The sequence below is a fragment of the Cryptotermes secundus genome, unplaced genomic scaffold (genome assembly GCF_002891405.2).
Source record: "Cryptotermes secundus unplaced genomic scaffold, Csec_1.0 scaffold928, whole genome shotgun sequence".
NCBI classification, from domain to species: domain Eukaryota; kingdom Metazoa; phylum Arthropoda; class Insecta; order Blattodea; family Kalotermitidae; genus Cryptotermes; species Cryptotermes secundus.
In genome coordinates, this window is record NW_019738362.1 from 900,353 (window position 1) to 917,318 (window position 16,966).

Consider the following 16,966-nt stretch of genomic DNA (forward strand, 5'->3'; position numbering starts at 1 on the left):
CCCCCCCCCTTCCCACCGACTTTATTACAGAAATCAAAATCGTTTGTAAACCTTGCGTCACCTGTACTTTAATGAAGATATGTAAAACTCTTGGGCGACCCACAAGAATATTCTTAACGCGATTAAAGGTCAGTTTCTGGCCCCCCCCCCCGGAAAAAAAATCCGGTCGGGGCCCACGCATATCATTTCATCCCAGCAGCGGGAAATGCAATGGCTGCCGCACGGGGAAAACCGAAATGTTTACAACTCGAGGTCCAGGAGCACCTTCCAATAACCGGAAGTCTTAAAATGGGTCTCTCCATCTACTTCTTGGTCGTCCCATGTCTCTCTGTATTTTCTGATTACATAAGTATGCTAATTTTGCAACCTGTCTGACTGAGTCCTGAAGGTGGATGGTGTCCCGACTTCTCCCGAATACAAGGTAGAGAATTACCGCTGTGATAACCGCCTCTACAGATTAAGGAGTATCTACCGGAAACTCCTGCCATACTGCTTCAGTGCTGCTCTCTGCCATGTTCTTACCCCTTCGTCCAGAATCCGCCACAGAAAAACGCCCACAGCTTTTCTGGCGACTCCACTGCATTACGGAAAACTGAATTTAGCGAACGGGCCCGTGCGGCAGGTGTTCACTGCGTAGCTTTCTCCGGAGCTTAAAAACTGAAATATGCGAACAGCCATTTCCTTTGACCTCTCCTGATTGTATTGGATGACAATTTGCATTCCGCGCTTACAAGACGACTGACTGTTACTGACAGACGTCAAAGCACCAAGACGGAAGTTTTCGCTGCTTAACTTGTGGGGAAACAATGGCTTACAGAATACAAGCAAGGAACAAAGAAGAAACAAAGATTGGCAGAAACAAGTAAAGAAAGAACATAGAGGCAGCGGTGCAGAAAACCATGGAAAGGAAAAAAGTTGATAGACCAAAGAAGAAAACAAAGACAGCTGAAAGTAAGAAGAAACAGATACTCGTCCCTTTCTTCAGTTATGCACCACGCCATGAACACATTCGACACAGTGGAGGTATAGATCCACGCATTCTCAACGTAGGCACTAGACTTAGTTGAGTCGCTTTACCCCTGGGAAACAACCTCCGCTACCAGTTGGACCCAGCAGGTGACTGTGTGGGCCCCAGAGCTGGTCTGGACCTTGTGGAGAAGAGATAAGCGCTTTGCTCCTGCCCAGACTCCACCTGGGCGGAAGTGCCTCGTCGTATCGCAAATCCCGGTATGATATCTCAAAGTAGGCCACGGCCACTTCCCATTACATGCCTCCCGCTTCATAATTCACTAATACTACAGAGTCTGGTCTCTCGCTGGTGAGTGGTGAGGCCCTTCACAAAACATCACTGCGCTGGCAAAACCAACATGAGTGGGATGGGCGGTGTATGTAGCATGGACGGAGGACCATACAAAATGGCGGAGAACCAAACATTATCTCGGCGTAGATGGGACGGCCATTTAAAGAAAAACGTGTGCGAGGGGGATGGAACGAGTAGGGTCCAGTGTCGAGTTCTTGTGAACACGGCGATGAACTTTCGGACTTCATAAAGAGTGGGAGCAACTTTTTCGATTAGCTGAGGAACAAGGACCCTGCTCCATGAAGTTGGTTAGACACTGAAACACAGAATCTTGTCTGTGTCTACATATCTTGAAGGGTGAGCCATAATCAGATTGTTAACAGAGATCATTAAGTCATCATGACGAACGTACGAGAGGCTTTCTTGGCGTGAGGTTGCGTGCTGAGAGATGTTCGCGGCAGTCAGCAGCGCACACAGAACGAAGGATATCGCGGAGAAACCAGGCAGGAGCACAAATGCCACAGGTCGAAGCCAGACAGTAGCGTAACCGGGTCAGCGCGGTGGGGACCGCTGGGTTCTTCACGTTGAGTTGCGTAATCTAGCCTTCGCACAATGGTCACTCATCCTGCCTCGAGTCCCCGTAATAATTACAGTACTTCGGGCTCCAGCAAATGCAGCAGTAGCTGGGATGCCTCAGTAGAGATTAGACTGGGGATCCGGGGTTCGGTTGCCGGTGGTCGCAACAGATGTTTCTTTCTACAGCGTCATGAGCGACTCTGGGGTCCACCCAGTCGGTATGGGGCCTCCTTCCTCCGGTAGCCAGTATGAGTTATGATGTCGTGTACTTTTGTCACTGGACACCATACATTCGAATGAACTGTGGTATGAGCGCCACAGGCTGCACACATCTGGTGTATCATGCGCCCCTATAAAAATAGTAAAGTTGTCCTTGTGCTTAACTAATTCAGCACTTCGACATGAAGGCGTATGGGGGAGTGGATGTACAGATCCACTTTTTCTTGACCTCGGCACTAGATGGGAGTGATCAGCTTCGCGCCCCTGCTGCTTTACCCCAGGGAGAGAGCCCCCCGTACCCATTGGATAGGAGGCTGGGTGAACCCCAGAGCCGGTCTGGACGCTGTGGAGAACAGAATATTCTTGCCCTTACCGGGACTCGAACTCTGACGCCTCGGTCGTCCAGCCCGTAGCCAGTCGCTATACCGACTGCGCTATCCAAGCTCTTTCCTACAGCCCTATTCCCAATCTAAATTATGTAATTATGGCGGGAGGACGGGTTCAATCTCAGAGCACTCCAGGTGGAATATGTGGAGGGTTTTGCTCCGTCAACATTTCGGTTCGGAAGCTGGTATAACAGGACAACCTGAGGCCGCAGTACCGCGCCATCCCACTCCTAAAATTATCTTTTTATTTCTCGGGGTGGGGTGAAACTGAGTCCACTTGGTACGTCCGCCACTAACTGGCCTATTGCATCAGTCCCGGATGATAGATGATGAATGTGGAACAGTCGGTGGGATGAGAATTGGCAGGGGAAACCTGCCCGAGTGTCACTTTGTCCACCACAAATCCAACATGTCCCGGTCTGGGCTCGAACTAACTGCTCGAGCTGTAACCCGAGCCACTCCTACAGCTAACCGGGCAGTTGCTGCAGGATTGCCGAAACCTCGTCTTGAAGGTTAAATAAATTAACTTCGCTTTCTTTAACCTCATAGCCTCGAGCAATGAACCAAGGCAGGTCTGGTAAGGACTCGGTTTATCTAGGTGCCTGCTCGGTCCGTTACGTAAGGGCCATTATTCCTTGTGACGCGCGTGGCAACAGACACAATCAGGAAATCAAACCTTCCACGTTGCGGTACTGACTGACCACGTTCTCCGCACAGACACGCCCTTCTTGCTGGACATTCATACTGTAATCTTCTGGCATATGACGCCGTTGAAATTCAGCCGACGTTTCGGGGGAAAACATCGCCTTCATCTTGCTCGTTGCCTCTTTCATGCTGGATTCTTGCTTGTCTTAGTCTTCAACCCTTAAGCTGGGACAGCATCCCCCTCCAACAGACTACAAGGGTGTTACACCCCAGAAGCTCGGGACACTGAGAATTCATTTATACTCCAGAGGGTTAAAGCCAGAGCAGCCCTGACTATGGACGTCGTTGTGAGTTCACTTCAAAGCCCGTTACTTGCTACGGACGACGAACGAAAGGTCAGACCTTCAAACCGTGTCGAGAGCGGACCGCAGTGATGGGTGTATCACGAACGTTATTACGGGGCTCTGCGTTCCCGATGCATAACTTAACAAAAGAAATTACTGTTGTTAGCTAACTGGTCTGGTGCAACCCCACAGCCGTGCTACATAACACCCGACATATTTAAGCGTGTTTCAGTCGCAAAGCACGTGGATGCTTATCTGGGTGAACTATCTTTGCAAAAATAAGCATTCCCGTTTCTGCTTCAATATGGCGAGCGGTGCCGGAAACATTAATACGATGGACAGTCTCAAACGCTTCTCGCGATATGAACACAAATTACACCCCTGCTGTTTACAAGAGATCCGGAACAGCTCAGTTACGGGTTGGACGACCGAGTGGTCGGTGTTCGAGTCCCGGTAGGGTCAAGAACTTTCACTTCTGCGTGTCATGTAGACCGACTCTGGGGTCCACCCAGCCTCCTATCCAATGGGTACCTGGGCCTCTTTCATCGGGGGTAAAGCGGCCGGGGCGTGAAGCTGATCACTCACCTCCAACTAGTGCCGAGGTCAAGAAAACGTGGATCTATACATCCACTCCCCTTATACTCCTTCATCGCGTAGTGCTTAATTAGTTAAGCTCAGGGACAACTTTACCTTTTGCCTTTGCTATTTAGACGAGTCGCACGGAACATGGAACATACGTGCAATTCTCGATAAAGTTGCTGTGAAGGATCACTTTTATTTACTTTTACGAAACCTGATTGTCTGTTCGAGTATCCGATGGTTGGGCCACTGTATTGCTGGAGCCCCACAAGAACTGTCTTGCGCAGGTGCGCATTATTCCGAGGGCCTGCGGACAACAAAATCCGTTCCTCGAAGTGCTGCACCATTTCTTCTGCATGGGCAGAATTCAGCTGAATTTTGCGAAACGGACCCGTCCACATCGTGCACAAAATGAACGCAGTCTCCTGTACTACTGATTAAACTTCTGCGAAATTTGTTGTTGAGGGCATGGACTAACCGCTGTTGTATTTCGCAGCTGGCAGCAGCCCAGCAGGTGTTGAGGGGTGACAGAGAGGCCGACCCAGCCGCCATCAATGCGCTCGAACCCCTGCATCACCACCATCACCATCACACGCACATCACGCGACTAGACGTGAAGTGCGACAGTAGCGGGATGTCCGTCACACTGGACTTCGACGGACCGTTCAGCGGGGTCGTCTACAGTAAGGGGTACTTCGACAACCCCAAATGCAGGTAACCATCTGCGCTAAGCACAAGCCTTCTTCAAAAGCTGGGTATTTTGGGGCTCTCCTGGGTTTGATGGGGCACGCGGCAGCGTAGTTGGTTGAGGCACTATGCTATAAGCCGGAAGTTCGCGGGTTCGAGTCCCGATGAGATGGAGTTTTCCAATTGACTTAACCCTTCCAGCCGCACTATGGCCCTGGGTTCGACTCAGCCTCTAACAGAAATGAGTACCAGGAATCTTCCTGGGGGTAAAGGGGGGCTGAAACACAAGGCTGACCTCACCGCCATCTGTGAGCCGACTGTCTAGAAAATGTGGGAACCTCAACATCTCACAACCGTATGGGCCTCCACGGCCTGTTACAGGAATACCTTTACCTTTTACCCGGGTTTGAGACTAGCTCTGCCAAGGTGCTCAACGAAGCGAGATTTCTTAGTTTAGGCTGTCAGCTGATGAAGGAAACAGAAACGATCTTCGATACGTTATTGCAAAAAAAACTGACAAGATAGATAGACAATGTCCATAACAATGTCAACAAGACTGCTGCTGAAATCATGGAGGATAAATACAGGAATTCACATGAAACCGCTGGTAACAGAAGGCTTCAGGATATTGTCCGGAATGGATTGATTGGACGACACTTTGAAGCGGGAGAACCCACGAGGGCTCGGACAGGAGAAACACGACGCATTTGGCACTGACAAGTTCTTCCAATGGAAGAGCCAGGCACTGGATGGAATCCAATTCGGAGCCAGAAACGGAGAAGGGCAGGACGAATATTGAATGCAGATGTGACGGAAAGGACGGTTCTCCGAGGCGGACGCAAACAATCTCGAGAGATGGAACCCTCATCGGCCCAAAAACAATCCATATTTTTACAGCCAGAAACCTTCAGAATAATCTTATGGTCGCTAAGATACTCATAAAATCCCCCGCCTTTTACGCAATCAGAAGGTTCATTGCCGTGTTCACAACAGCGTGCCACTGTACACAATTCTGAGCCAGACAAATGCAGTCAGCACCCACACATAATATTCCTTTGAGATCCATCTTAATGTTATCTTTTCATGTTTCCGAGGTGTCCTCTTTCCTTCGGACAGAAACTGTTTACGCATTTATAATATCTGCAATCCGTGCTACATGTTGTGCCCATCTAATCCTCCTTCATTTGAAAGCGGTAATAACACTTGTGAAGAGCTCAAATTACGTAATTTCGTCATCTCGGTTTCTGCAACTCAGCGGCACTCTTTTGTGTAGGCCCACTTTCATTCTCACTCCCCAACAAGCGGTTTCATTCACGGAGCAAACTTCCCTGCACTTACAACTCCCCCCCTCCACCTGCTCGCCACTTGACGTTGTGTACGCGATTAAAGCCACGCGTTGCATAACGACCAGGAAAAGAGGCGGCTATTTTTTGTAAACATAAATGAACATAATAAGTCCAACCCGACTACACGCAGCTGCGTCCTTCTTGAGGAGCTAACAGCATCTGAGCCAGATTAATCCAGTCCATGCCCTCCCACACCAGCAAATATGAGAGCGTTGTTCAAATGAAACCCGTTCTGGGAATATTCTGGGCGAGAAATCACCGCCATGGGGTGTTGTGGCAGGCAGACAAGTCACGCACTCGACGGCGTCTGCCTTCCGCCAAGAATTCCCCAGGCTGCTGATCGCGATCATTTTCGACCGGCCGTATTTGTCAGCAGCGCTGCGACCGGGTTTCATCTGAACAGTGACAGGTGTCTGACAGACACTCCTCTTATCACTGTCAAGTGATAACAGTTCGGGAGACAGTTACAAGGGAAAATGCATGGCGACGAATCGCATTTGTGAGGTGCTCGGTTCCAGTCTCGACTAGAACAACCACTAATGCCGACTTAGGATGATCGTGATTGTCCTTAGTCCCTCCAGGCAAATTCCGGGGTTGTGCCAAATCCTTTCTAGTTCATCATCCTGCCACTGGACGCCACAAGCTATAGTCTACCCACGAACAGCGTCGTAAAAAGCCACAAGAAAAATGAAGGTGTGTGGGGGAGTGGAGGTATAGAGGTGATTCCCCTCCATGTACAGTTGTTACGGAGCAAACACGGCCGTGGGAACGTGTGAAGATCATTACGCCGAGAAGTGCTGGCATTTCACGTTTCTAGCGATCTACACTTTGCAGTCGAGGCGCGACATGACGTAACTCCATCCTAATTGAGGTGCTGTTAGCAGCTCTCTGCCTGAACAAGTCCTCGAATTCGGGATTCTAACGAGGTTCCTTATCTGCACACTCTGAATATGGCAAGCTACTGTAAGACTGACACGAGACTTGATTAAGCACCTCTCCATGAAGACATTAGGGGAATAAAGGTAGAGTTACACGCATTCTTAACCTCGGCAATCAGTGGAGATGAGTAATCAGCTTCGGGTTCCGACCGTTCTACCACCACGAAGAAATTCTTGATTACGCCTTAGAAATAGGGGTTGGGGTTAGGTGGGACCAGGAGCCGGTTTAGATTTTGTGGAGAAGAGAACAAAGTCTTAGCCCCGCCGAGACTCGAACCCCAGTTCTTTGGCTGTCCAGTCTATAATCCGTCCCTGTGCCGACTTCGCTATCCTGTGTATCATGGACAAATCTTATTAATTAAAAACTGGGGCATTTTAGGAAAAGATTACAAAAATAGATCAAAATGTTCACACGCAGACCAACAAAATCTTAAGTTTCCTGTACAGCACGGAGACCCAGATATCCCGAGAAGCCGTACACTCTACGGACGACCCGGCAGGCTTCACTTTCAAGTAACATGTTCGAGGTTCACTGACTGCTGAACGAAGGTTTGGAGGAGGGGGGGGGCAGGCTTTACCCAGTCTGTATCCGTGTCCACAGCTAAAGGTGACATCACAGACATTACTGTGCGCCCGTCCGAGGTGGCCAGGGAGACAGGACCCTTCAGGATGCTGTTCGCCTTGGTCACAAGGCCGGCCGGTCATCGGTAGGGCAGCCCCATTAGCAAACCTCAACCACACACGGTCCTATGGCCAAGTGTGGCCAACTTTATCCTTTACAATGAGAGATGGTCTTATGTTGTCCATGTGTCCGTCCCGATTTCAGCCAACTGATAGATTTTCACTAAACTTGGGAGCGCCCATGGTCTCACGCAGCCTCTGTAAGGCCCCAATCACTATCCTGTAGAGGGCAAGCAGGATTCTATGGGCACTTCGATGTAGGATCCTACAGAATCCTGCAGGCCGAAGGAATCTAGTCTCCATAGAAAGTCTGAACAAGAGAGAAGCATTTTAGAGAACGCAATAAGGAAGCGGCAGCAGACACACATGTCCTCAATTTGCCTGTTAGCTGTGTGAAATATTAATGATTCATGTAAGTGACATTTAAAATTTCAGTTCCTACCTCACAGGAAACACTTGACGACCAACCAACCGGTTAATGCTGTTTACAGAAATAGCCGCTGCTTGATGACAGAACCATACGGGACACATGACTACACTGGGTGGGAAAAACGTAGAATTTGAAATGTCGAAGCCGACCGCACACGTAGTTACAGCTCTGCTTTACAGAATCACACGTTTACTTGCACTAATCACGGGGCTTCCCGGAGATTTACACTGTCGAGATTAAAACTATGGCGTTAGATGTGAAACCAATTCCATGTAACAGAATCCTTCTTGAGGACGCGGCACTCGCATCGGGACATGACAAATGCATACAAAATTGTACAAAACCTACGGGTTGAAGCAGGGTGAGAGGGTATGGACGGCATTCACCCGCCCTCAACATAGGCTCCAGTGCATACGGTAATGAACCTTCTGGTTGCACAGAAGGCGAGCGAATATCCCGAATATCTGAGCCAGCATCAGCTCCTCAATAACAGTTAATAACTGCAAACACAGGCTTGATGGCCGAGCTGACACTGAAACAGAATACCAAGTATGCACTTCCCATGACGACTGAAAGTACTGGCCAGCCACGTCAATGCGACACACAAGTCGGACGTTTCGGAGACTATCTGCAACACAATGATGCATAGTTTGTATACTGTCTGAGCTATGTGATGATTGAAGCCATCTTATCTGCATACAAAGTGGCGTCTTGCGTCACGACCTCCATACACTTCCGTACTTAGGGAAACACCCCATTGTTCGTGTGTCCTTGAGAGCACCTAAATTCTGCAAATTTTACTTCCTGTCTCTGTAACCAGCCAAGTGCCGGGTCAGAGATGAAGCCCGCAGCTTACAGAGCCAGGAAGTGATACTGTGCTGCCTGGTCAGGGTTATCCCACATCGTACACCTCAGCGGGTGGTGACAGACGAGTATGGCGCAATGGTGGAAGTGTGATTTACATGGGAAAGAGGAAGAAACTGCATCAGTGCCACTACATCCATCAAGAATCTCGAACGAAATTATTCCGAAGTGGAGATGAGACGCCAGCGCTTAAGCGTCGTGTTAGGAAACAGGGCACTATTATGATGCAATTCACATTCCACAAATGAACGGCAGTAAACAGTTTAAGTATTGACAAACGCATGAAGCAAGCGGGGTGTACTGAGGCTGACAGGTGTCTGTCTGTGTGTGAAACTGGCTGCATCCGTGCACCACATACAAGCACGGGCAGGCCGACCGGCCGGTACAAAGAATCTCACACTTCACATACGCACTGTGCCATAATCTCTCCATATAGGCTATACCAACATTTCACACTATCCGTCAAGTCCCGCATCTCACAATCTCATGGCGGAACCTCGGAAAAAACCGTTACTTTTGCTGTTTTATCTCTACATTCGAAAAACATTTGGGCCGTGATGACTGCTAAGTAGTTAGTTAGTTAGTTATTGGAGAGGGTGGGTTTCCCCATGCACTTAGGCCTGTATTGGTCCATTGTGCTTCCATCTATGATTTCTACCAGTCTCTATATCCTACCGGTACTGGTGCTTACCATCAGTCCCGCCCAGCCAGCGAGACCGGCTCTACTAGCTGAGAGGTATCTATAATGCTTCCCCCATCTACCGGAGGTATTAGAGACTGCTGTTGGGCGGGAAACGTCCGTAATTTGGCTCAGTGACCTCCTTTGGAGGTATGAGGTTCTTTTACGTGCCGTAAAGCTACGACACGGGACCCACGGCTTAAAGTCCCTCCCGGAGGACTTGTTCCCTGAATTTTTCCGCCCTTAAAAATTCGACGACCTCCGCCGGGTATTTGAACCCGCGTACTACGAGTCATGAGGTGGGAACGTTACCTCTAGACTACGGAGGCCGCTATGACTGCTAAGTAACTCCATGCAGTCGAGTTCTTCTTAAGAAGCCGGCAGTTGCTCAACTGCTCAAGAAATTTCCAGCATTTTATGGAACGCAGAACGCCACTTGTCCCTGCCCTGAGCCAGTCCATAACTCCATCCTATCTCTCAGATCCATTTTAGTGTTATCCTCCCATCTAAGTCTAGGTCTTCATAGTGGTGTACGCACACCAATACGTGCTACATGCCTCGTCCATCTCACCTACCTTGACCTTATCAATCATTTGGCGAGGAGTACAAGCTAAGAAGTTATGGATCCATATTAGGATATTCCAACATGAGACTATTTAATGAAACAGCCTGAAGATGGTCTTAAGTATGGGCCGAAACATGCAGCAGTTATTAAATGAAACCAATTTTTTTATTGTTGTGTTGACGGCTAGAATAGGGGGGAAGGCAAGACAAAATATTTCTCGAAGTTTGATTACCACATAAACTTTCAGGACCGTATAATAAGTGCCGTTTGAGTGGGTCCAACCTCAGAAGTTTGCACTAACAGCAGTTTTCACCAGTGCCATGACGTTAATAAGAATGTTAATGAAAATCCGTCAACTGGGTCAATATGGATTAGGAAAGACAAACATAAGCGTGTCTTGCCTTATGAACATAGCCGAGATGATGCTACAAACTAGAAGTCAACGTGTTACATAAATTGGTTACACTACGCCTTACAATGCCATCCACTTCGCTCGCAACACTGTGGAATCCTGCCGTTATTGTAGCAGCCTCAGTAACACTCGAAGCACTTTCACTTTCCTGAGGCGCGCAGCCCTGATCGTCAGACGCGAGAGGTTCAAAAATGTCAAGGTCCAATTAGCCAACGGAGCATTCCCACGCGAGACTAACATTTCACAGGCGCGTACTCGGGACAGCTCAGTCAGCATAGTGACTAGCCTACGGGATGGAGGTCATTTCTGGAACGGAAGGCCCACTCCTCCGGGAAGTTCACCTCCAACCAACGCCGACGTTAAGAATATGTGGAGAGATACCTCCACTCGCTGGCATGGTGCTAAATTAAACGTAGAGGCAACTTTACTTTCAATTGATATTCGCAAATGCTTATCATTTACGCGGCTTATCCATGTACAGAACAACAATAAATTAAACTGTGAATCTATAGCAAATATGAACTGTTCAGACGTCAGACACTCAAATCCAGGAACTATACTCAGGCTACAGAAACATGTCCCCATGGGCAGTAGCTTCCACTTCCGTCAACTTCCGGCGCTTGTCGCTCGAGAAGGCTATCACGCGACTATGACTGTGATGAGAACGGTCCGAGTGAGTGGGGTTCACACTCCGGCACACCGAAGTGTGAGTCCCTGGACCTTCCCTAGGCATCCCCCTCAAGTTAATCTTCCTATAATCCTATAATCCCTGTCTCCCATTGCTACAGCTTGCATCCTACCAGGGGGGGGGGGGGACAGAGGGAAGCGTGCAGTCTGTTCATGTTGCAGGTACGTCCAGCCCGGGGGCGCGAGGAACTCCTACACGTTCGTCATCCCGCTTCGCGACTGCGGTACGGCTCCGTCTGGTGGTTTCGGCCGCACGGTCGATAACATCATCGTCATACAGACCGACGACACAGTTCAGGTCAGTCCTTATTGAACACCACACTCCCTGCTTTTATGAATCTCAAGGTTCAGTCTGTGTTCACAGGAGCACGCCACCGATCTCAAGGTTCAGTCTGTGTTCACAGGAGCACGCCACCGGTCGCAATCCTGAGCCAGATCTCAAGGCCACATCTTCTTAAGATCAACTTTAATATTATCATAACATCTACGTCTTGGCTTTCGAAATACGTTTTCGACTTTAGGTTTTTAGACAAAAAGTATGGAAGTCTGCTTAAACGGCAACGCTCTAAACTTGTATTCAGGAGGCACCCGGTTCGAATTTCGGCCGGGGCACCTAATATACTGGAGGTTTTCGTGGATTTCCCCAGTCCGCCTAGAAGAATGATGGGACAGAACCTTATATCGGGTCACGACCGTTTCCTTTCACATCCAATCCGATCCATTACTCGCTAATAATCCTACAGTTAGACGCTATGTGGCTTGAGTAACTGACAGCGTCGCTAAATAAACAACAAATAAAAAGAGACATACAAAACCTGTGTACACATTCCTTATTTTTCCCATGGGTGCTACATGCTCCGCCCAGCTCGCTCTCCTTTACTTGGTGGAGATAAACATAAGATGGGCTGATGGGGGCCGCGCATGCGTGACACTTGTGAATTCATTCTGCAGGAAATCTGGGACACAGCGAGGAAGATATCATGCGCGACCACAGATCGCAAGGAAAAGACTGTCATCTTCCAGCCATTCGTGGTGGACATGCTGGAGGTGGTCACCGTGCCCGTGTCCACAGGAACCGTGGACTGCTGGATGGACATCCAGCGGGGGCAGTTTCCCAACGTGAGTACAGGACGTCAACGGACGCCTCTGCCCTGTTGTGTAGTCTGACGCCACCCACATTTCAGAGTAACCTCCTGCGCCTTCTTCAGGGGTACAAATGTAAGCCGAGCGTGAAAAAGTGGCCCCCAGTCCTCCCTCTCTCTGCATTCGCACCACTCCTTTGGCGCTTGGTTTTCTCTTCTATCGTGAAGATGGAGGCAGCAGGGTCCTTCGAAACGTTGATAGCTATAAACTATGCTATACTGCGGTAATGTTCACAATCCTGACTTTCTCTACCTCGCTCTTGGCCGATATGTTGCATTATGTCTTCACGTGAGGGATTCCTAACCCGCGACAGGCAGTTGTTTCGTGCAACAAGTGTGTTTTATAATTCAAAATTCGTATAACCTGTACAATTAAAATAGATACTTCATAAAATTAACATAATTTTTAAGTGATAATAAAAATAAATCAACATACTTTTGAAAGAACCGTACTGAGTAATACATTAAATTGTTCATGTTATGAAATCGGTATGCCGGACAAAAAAAAATCCCGTTAAGATTCATTAAATTATCGTCAGTTATAACAAGGAGGTCCCCGGGTCCAGAAGAAACGGTGAACGTGGACCAGGTCCTAACACTTGAGCCCGGAGCACATCTAAATAATATATAAAAGTCAGTTCGTACCTCACAGGAAACACGTCTCCACCACAAGAATGCAGTTAATGTTTACGAAAATAACCGCTGTTTATTTGAGAATAGTACGCAGCACATAAATACATTGTGTCGACAAAAAGCAAAGATTTGTAATGTTAAACGAGATGGTACGAACAGTTACCACACTTAGCCTAGAGCCAGTATTAATGTAAGGTGTGACTTACTCCAGACGGCGCCCATCAGCGAGATTATCAAGATAGGCGAGACGTTGACCATCCTCGTGTACATAAAGGACAACGAGAACCAGTACGACATCCGCGTCCGGGACTGCTGGGCCTACGACGGGGAAGATTACGAGTCCCAGGACACACACAAGCTGCAGCTCACCGACAACGAGGGTTGTCCAAAGTAAGGCCATCTGCGAATAAGAACAAACGAAATACGCATTACTAGTAATTACGAACTGTTTGGTAGATTTTTAGGCGAACAAAATAACATATATTGTCTGCACAGCTCCGACAGTAAAGCTCCTCTCCCACGGTGCTGAGGCATCTCCGTTTAAATCGAAAAGCCAGTGACCAGACCAAGGTTCGAAACCAGGATCTCTGGAAGATGAAACGCAGTATGAATTTCAATAGGAGCCTTGTGTGTTAAGGCGCCGCGTCGTCTGGAAGGTAGTGACAAATGTTTCAGTGAGTGGCAGAGCGCCAACAGAGCCAACAGTCAGTTTGTCTGTGTGTACGTGCAATTGAGTCACTTCCCAGTAGTAGCGAGACCCCCACCTCTAGTCGAGGCCCCATTTCAGAACACGCGTTAAGTCTTGGAAAGAATAAAAAATATGGTCATGGATCTCGATACCAAGATTGACTTTGCTGACTGTTAAATTGGTGCTGGCCCTCGCCAGCACAGGAGTTATTGGTTCCGAGTCCCACGGGACCATGGCCATATTTTGCTGTCTGACGGCTCTGGGAGCCTTCGGACAGCCCGACTGACGAGGACGACGGATCCTGAGTTACACTTTTAGCAAGGCTGCGCCATAGCTCAAGCGGTTAGCCGCTCGCGTTCCACCGCGGCGGCCCGGGTTCGATCCCGGGTCTGGTCAAGTGGGATTTGTGGCGGACAAAGTGACGATGGGGCAGGTTTTCTCCGAGTACTTCGGTTTCCCCTGTCAATCTTCATTCCACCACTGCTCCATACTCACCATCACCTATCATCTGGGGCTGGTACAATAGGCCAGAAGTGGCCGCAGTAAAAGGGACTTAGTCCCACCCCACTAACTAGCAATATACTGTTAGCAGCCGCTACCTACCAACGACTAATGGACAAAGAAACTTTATGTGTGCTGCAGCTGCAGTGATCTACACAGTGCAACTCAGAGAGTCCGTCATAGGTGTTTGTAGTTACGAGTTATAAACGTTCAATAAATCCAATTTTGAAACCAAACCCCGAGTGACAGCAGCTCCTTATATTTCCAAAACAATGAAAGGACACGCGATTAGTTCTTCATATATGTTCTTGTTTAAATGTAAAATCAGTTAATGTATATAATTACCACTGTGATTTACGTGGGATAACACTGTCAAAATAGGGGTTTATGGTTATTTTTGCTATTTGCACAGGAAACCAAAACTAATTGGTTATTGGAGGAGAAGTTCTGAAACCGGAACGTCCGGGGCAAGTATCATTGCGTACAACAACATCACCGCCTTCAAGTTCCCAGACAAGATGCAAGTCTACCTCACGTGCAACATTGAGGTACGTGACACTCAACTGAACTCACTTCAGTCGGCAACTCATATCGTGTTCCCGAGTTACTTTAATTTTATCTAAGTTTCCAATTTCCGGTTACTATGGAAGCAAACAGAATTACTGACTACCGGTATGTAACGCCGTTCAGTCCGGTACGAACTTCTCGAACGTATGTGCAATGTTAGGCCCCCCATACACACACAGTTTGGCCTTCCGATCGACCTTACAGGCAAAACTTTCACAGTTTACCCCCTCCTTTCCTCCCCATACACGCGCAGATAAAGCGGCAGTCTTCATGCCACAATCATGGTCTTCCAGCCTATAATGTTGAGTCAGACACGTCACGTGCTACGGTCCTACAGGCAGAACTGACGGACTCACGGGTTTTCCACAGGCCAACAGTCCAAACGATTGGCCGGCCGGCCGGACCACACACGTCAGTTTTGCCTTTCAGTCTTCAACTGTGAGGGCCGAACTGGAGACCAAACTGTGTGTGTATGGGGGCCCTTAGGCTTATGCCCTGAAAATTGAAGCAGCCCGTCCTCCCGAAACACGTCTCTCAAATAACATACCGTCGCTTCTGAGAAGGCAACGTGACAAAGCTACATGACAAAGAAAAGTGCAGCAGTGGTTGAGACAGCACTATAATTAAGGCAATGTAACAACACACACACACACACGCCACAAACCTTATCTCATTGTACTCATTCAAATACAGAGCAGTCAGTTGGCAACGAGCACGTCTAAAAACATCTACCAGAACCTGCAACGTAACGCGGATATTGGTAAACATTTGTAGCTCAGTCTGCTCGCGGCGGTGACAATCAGCTACCACTTCCTGATAAGAGCAGGCAACATCTGTTTCAGAGAACTGTCACCATGTGAGAGAGCAGGCTGCAGGTAACCCAACTGTGTTTCGTGTCAACAGATATGCTACGGCGAATGCGAGGGCAGATGTGAGGGGGGGCCTGGAGCAGCGATAACGTCCTCCACGACACCACCAGCAACATCACCAACCCCGGTCTGCTACCCGGGTAGCAGAGACCCAAAATGTGTAACAACCACCGTCTGTTACCCAGGCAGCAGGAATCCTGCATGCGGCCCTCAGACACAACCCCCGCAAACAGAAACTCCTATTACACAACCGCCAAGATGTTACCCTGGCTCTACAGATCCTAGATGTCCTAGGCCAACACCGCCACCGACTACAGAACCGCCCAGATGTTACCCAGGATCTACAGACCCTAGATGTCCTAGACCAACATCTCCACCCACTACAAAACCTCCCAGGTGTTACCCAGGATCTAGAGATCCTAGATGTCCTACACAAACACCAACACCTCCACCGACTACACAACCTCCCAGATGCTACCCCGGATCTACAGATCCTAGGTGTCCTAGGCCAACACCACAACCCACTACACAACCGCCCAGATGTTATCCAGGATCTACAGATCCTAAATGTCCTAGGCCAACACCTCCACCCACTACACAACCGCCCAGATGTTACCCAGGATCTACGGATCCAAGATGTCCGCAAACCACGCCTAAACCACCCACACCACCGCTATGTTATCCCGGTTCAACAGACCCAAGATGTCCGAAACCAACGCCGCCTACAACTACCAAGCCGCCCCCAACATACTTGCCTCCAACTACACAACCGCCCAGGTGTTACCCAGGATCTACAGATCCAGGATGTCCTAGACCAACGACGCCACCAACTACAGAATCTCCAAGATGTTACCAAGGATCTACAGATCCTCGATGTCCTAGGCCAACACCTCCACCGACTACAGAACCTCCCAGGTGTTACCCAGGATCTACAGATTCAAGATGTCCTAGGCCAACTCTGCCTCCAACAACACAACCGCCCAGGTGTTACCCAGGATCTACAGATCCTAGATGTCCTAGGCCAACACCGCCACCGACTACAGAACCGCCCAGATGTTACCCAGGATCTACAGACCCTAGATGTCCTAGACCAACATCTCCACCCACTACAAAACCTCCCAGGTGTTACCCAGGATCTAGAGATCCTAGATGTCCTACACAAACACCAACACCTCCACCGACTACACAACCTCCCAGATGCTACCCCGGATCTACAGATCCTAGGTGT

General features: G+C 48.8%; 2 protein-coding genes across 3 annotated transcripts in view; one reads left to right on the forward strand and one right to left on the reverse strand.

The window, feature by feature from the left end:
* Positions 1 to 16,966, forward strand: part of LOC111870911 (mucin-2-like) — a gene marked incomplete at its 3' end in the record, with an annotated part of 33,382 nt that overhangs the window by 10,520 nt on the left and 5,896 nt on the right. The window contains exons 3-8 of the mRNA XM_033754046.1: positions 4,546 to 4,763; positions 11,501 to 11,636; positions 12,290 to 12,457; positions 13,325 to 13,503; positions 14,715 to 14,850; positions 15,773 to 16,927. Of these exons, the coding sequence (XP_033609937.1) occupies positions 4,546 to 4,763; positions 11,501 to 11,636; positions 12,290 to 12,457; positions 13,325 to 13,503; positions 14,715 to 14,850; positions 15,773 to 16,927 (1,992 nt within the window). The remainder of the gene's footprint in view (positions 1 to 4,545; positions 4,764 to 11,500; positions 11,637 to 12,289; positions 12,458 to 13,324; positions 13,504 to 14,714; positions 14,851 to 15,772; positions 16,928 to 16,966) is intronic.
* The window catches only part of LOC111870919, a 37,384-nt gene continuing 33,852 nt past the window's right edge, over positions 13,435 to 16,966 (reverse strand). The window contains exon 8 of one of the 2 annotated variants that reach the window (XR_002843953.2): positions 13,435 to 13,513. The gene's annotated coding sequence lies outside the window, so the exon portion shown is untranslated. The remainder of the gene's footprint in view (positions 13,514 to 16,966) is intronic. The other variant, XM_023863550.2, reaches the window with a different exon arrangement.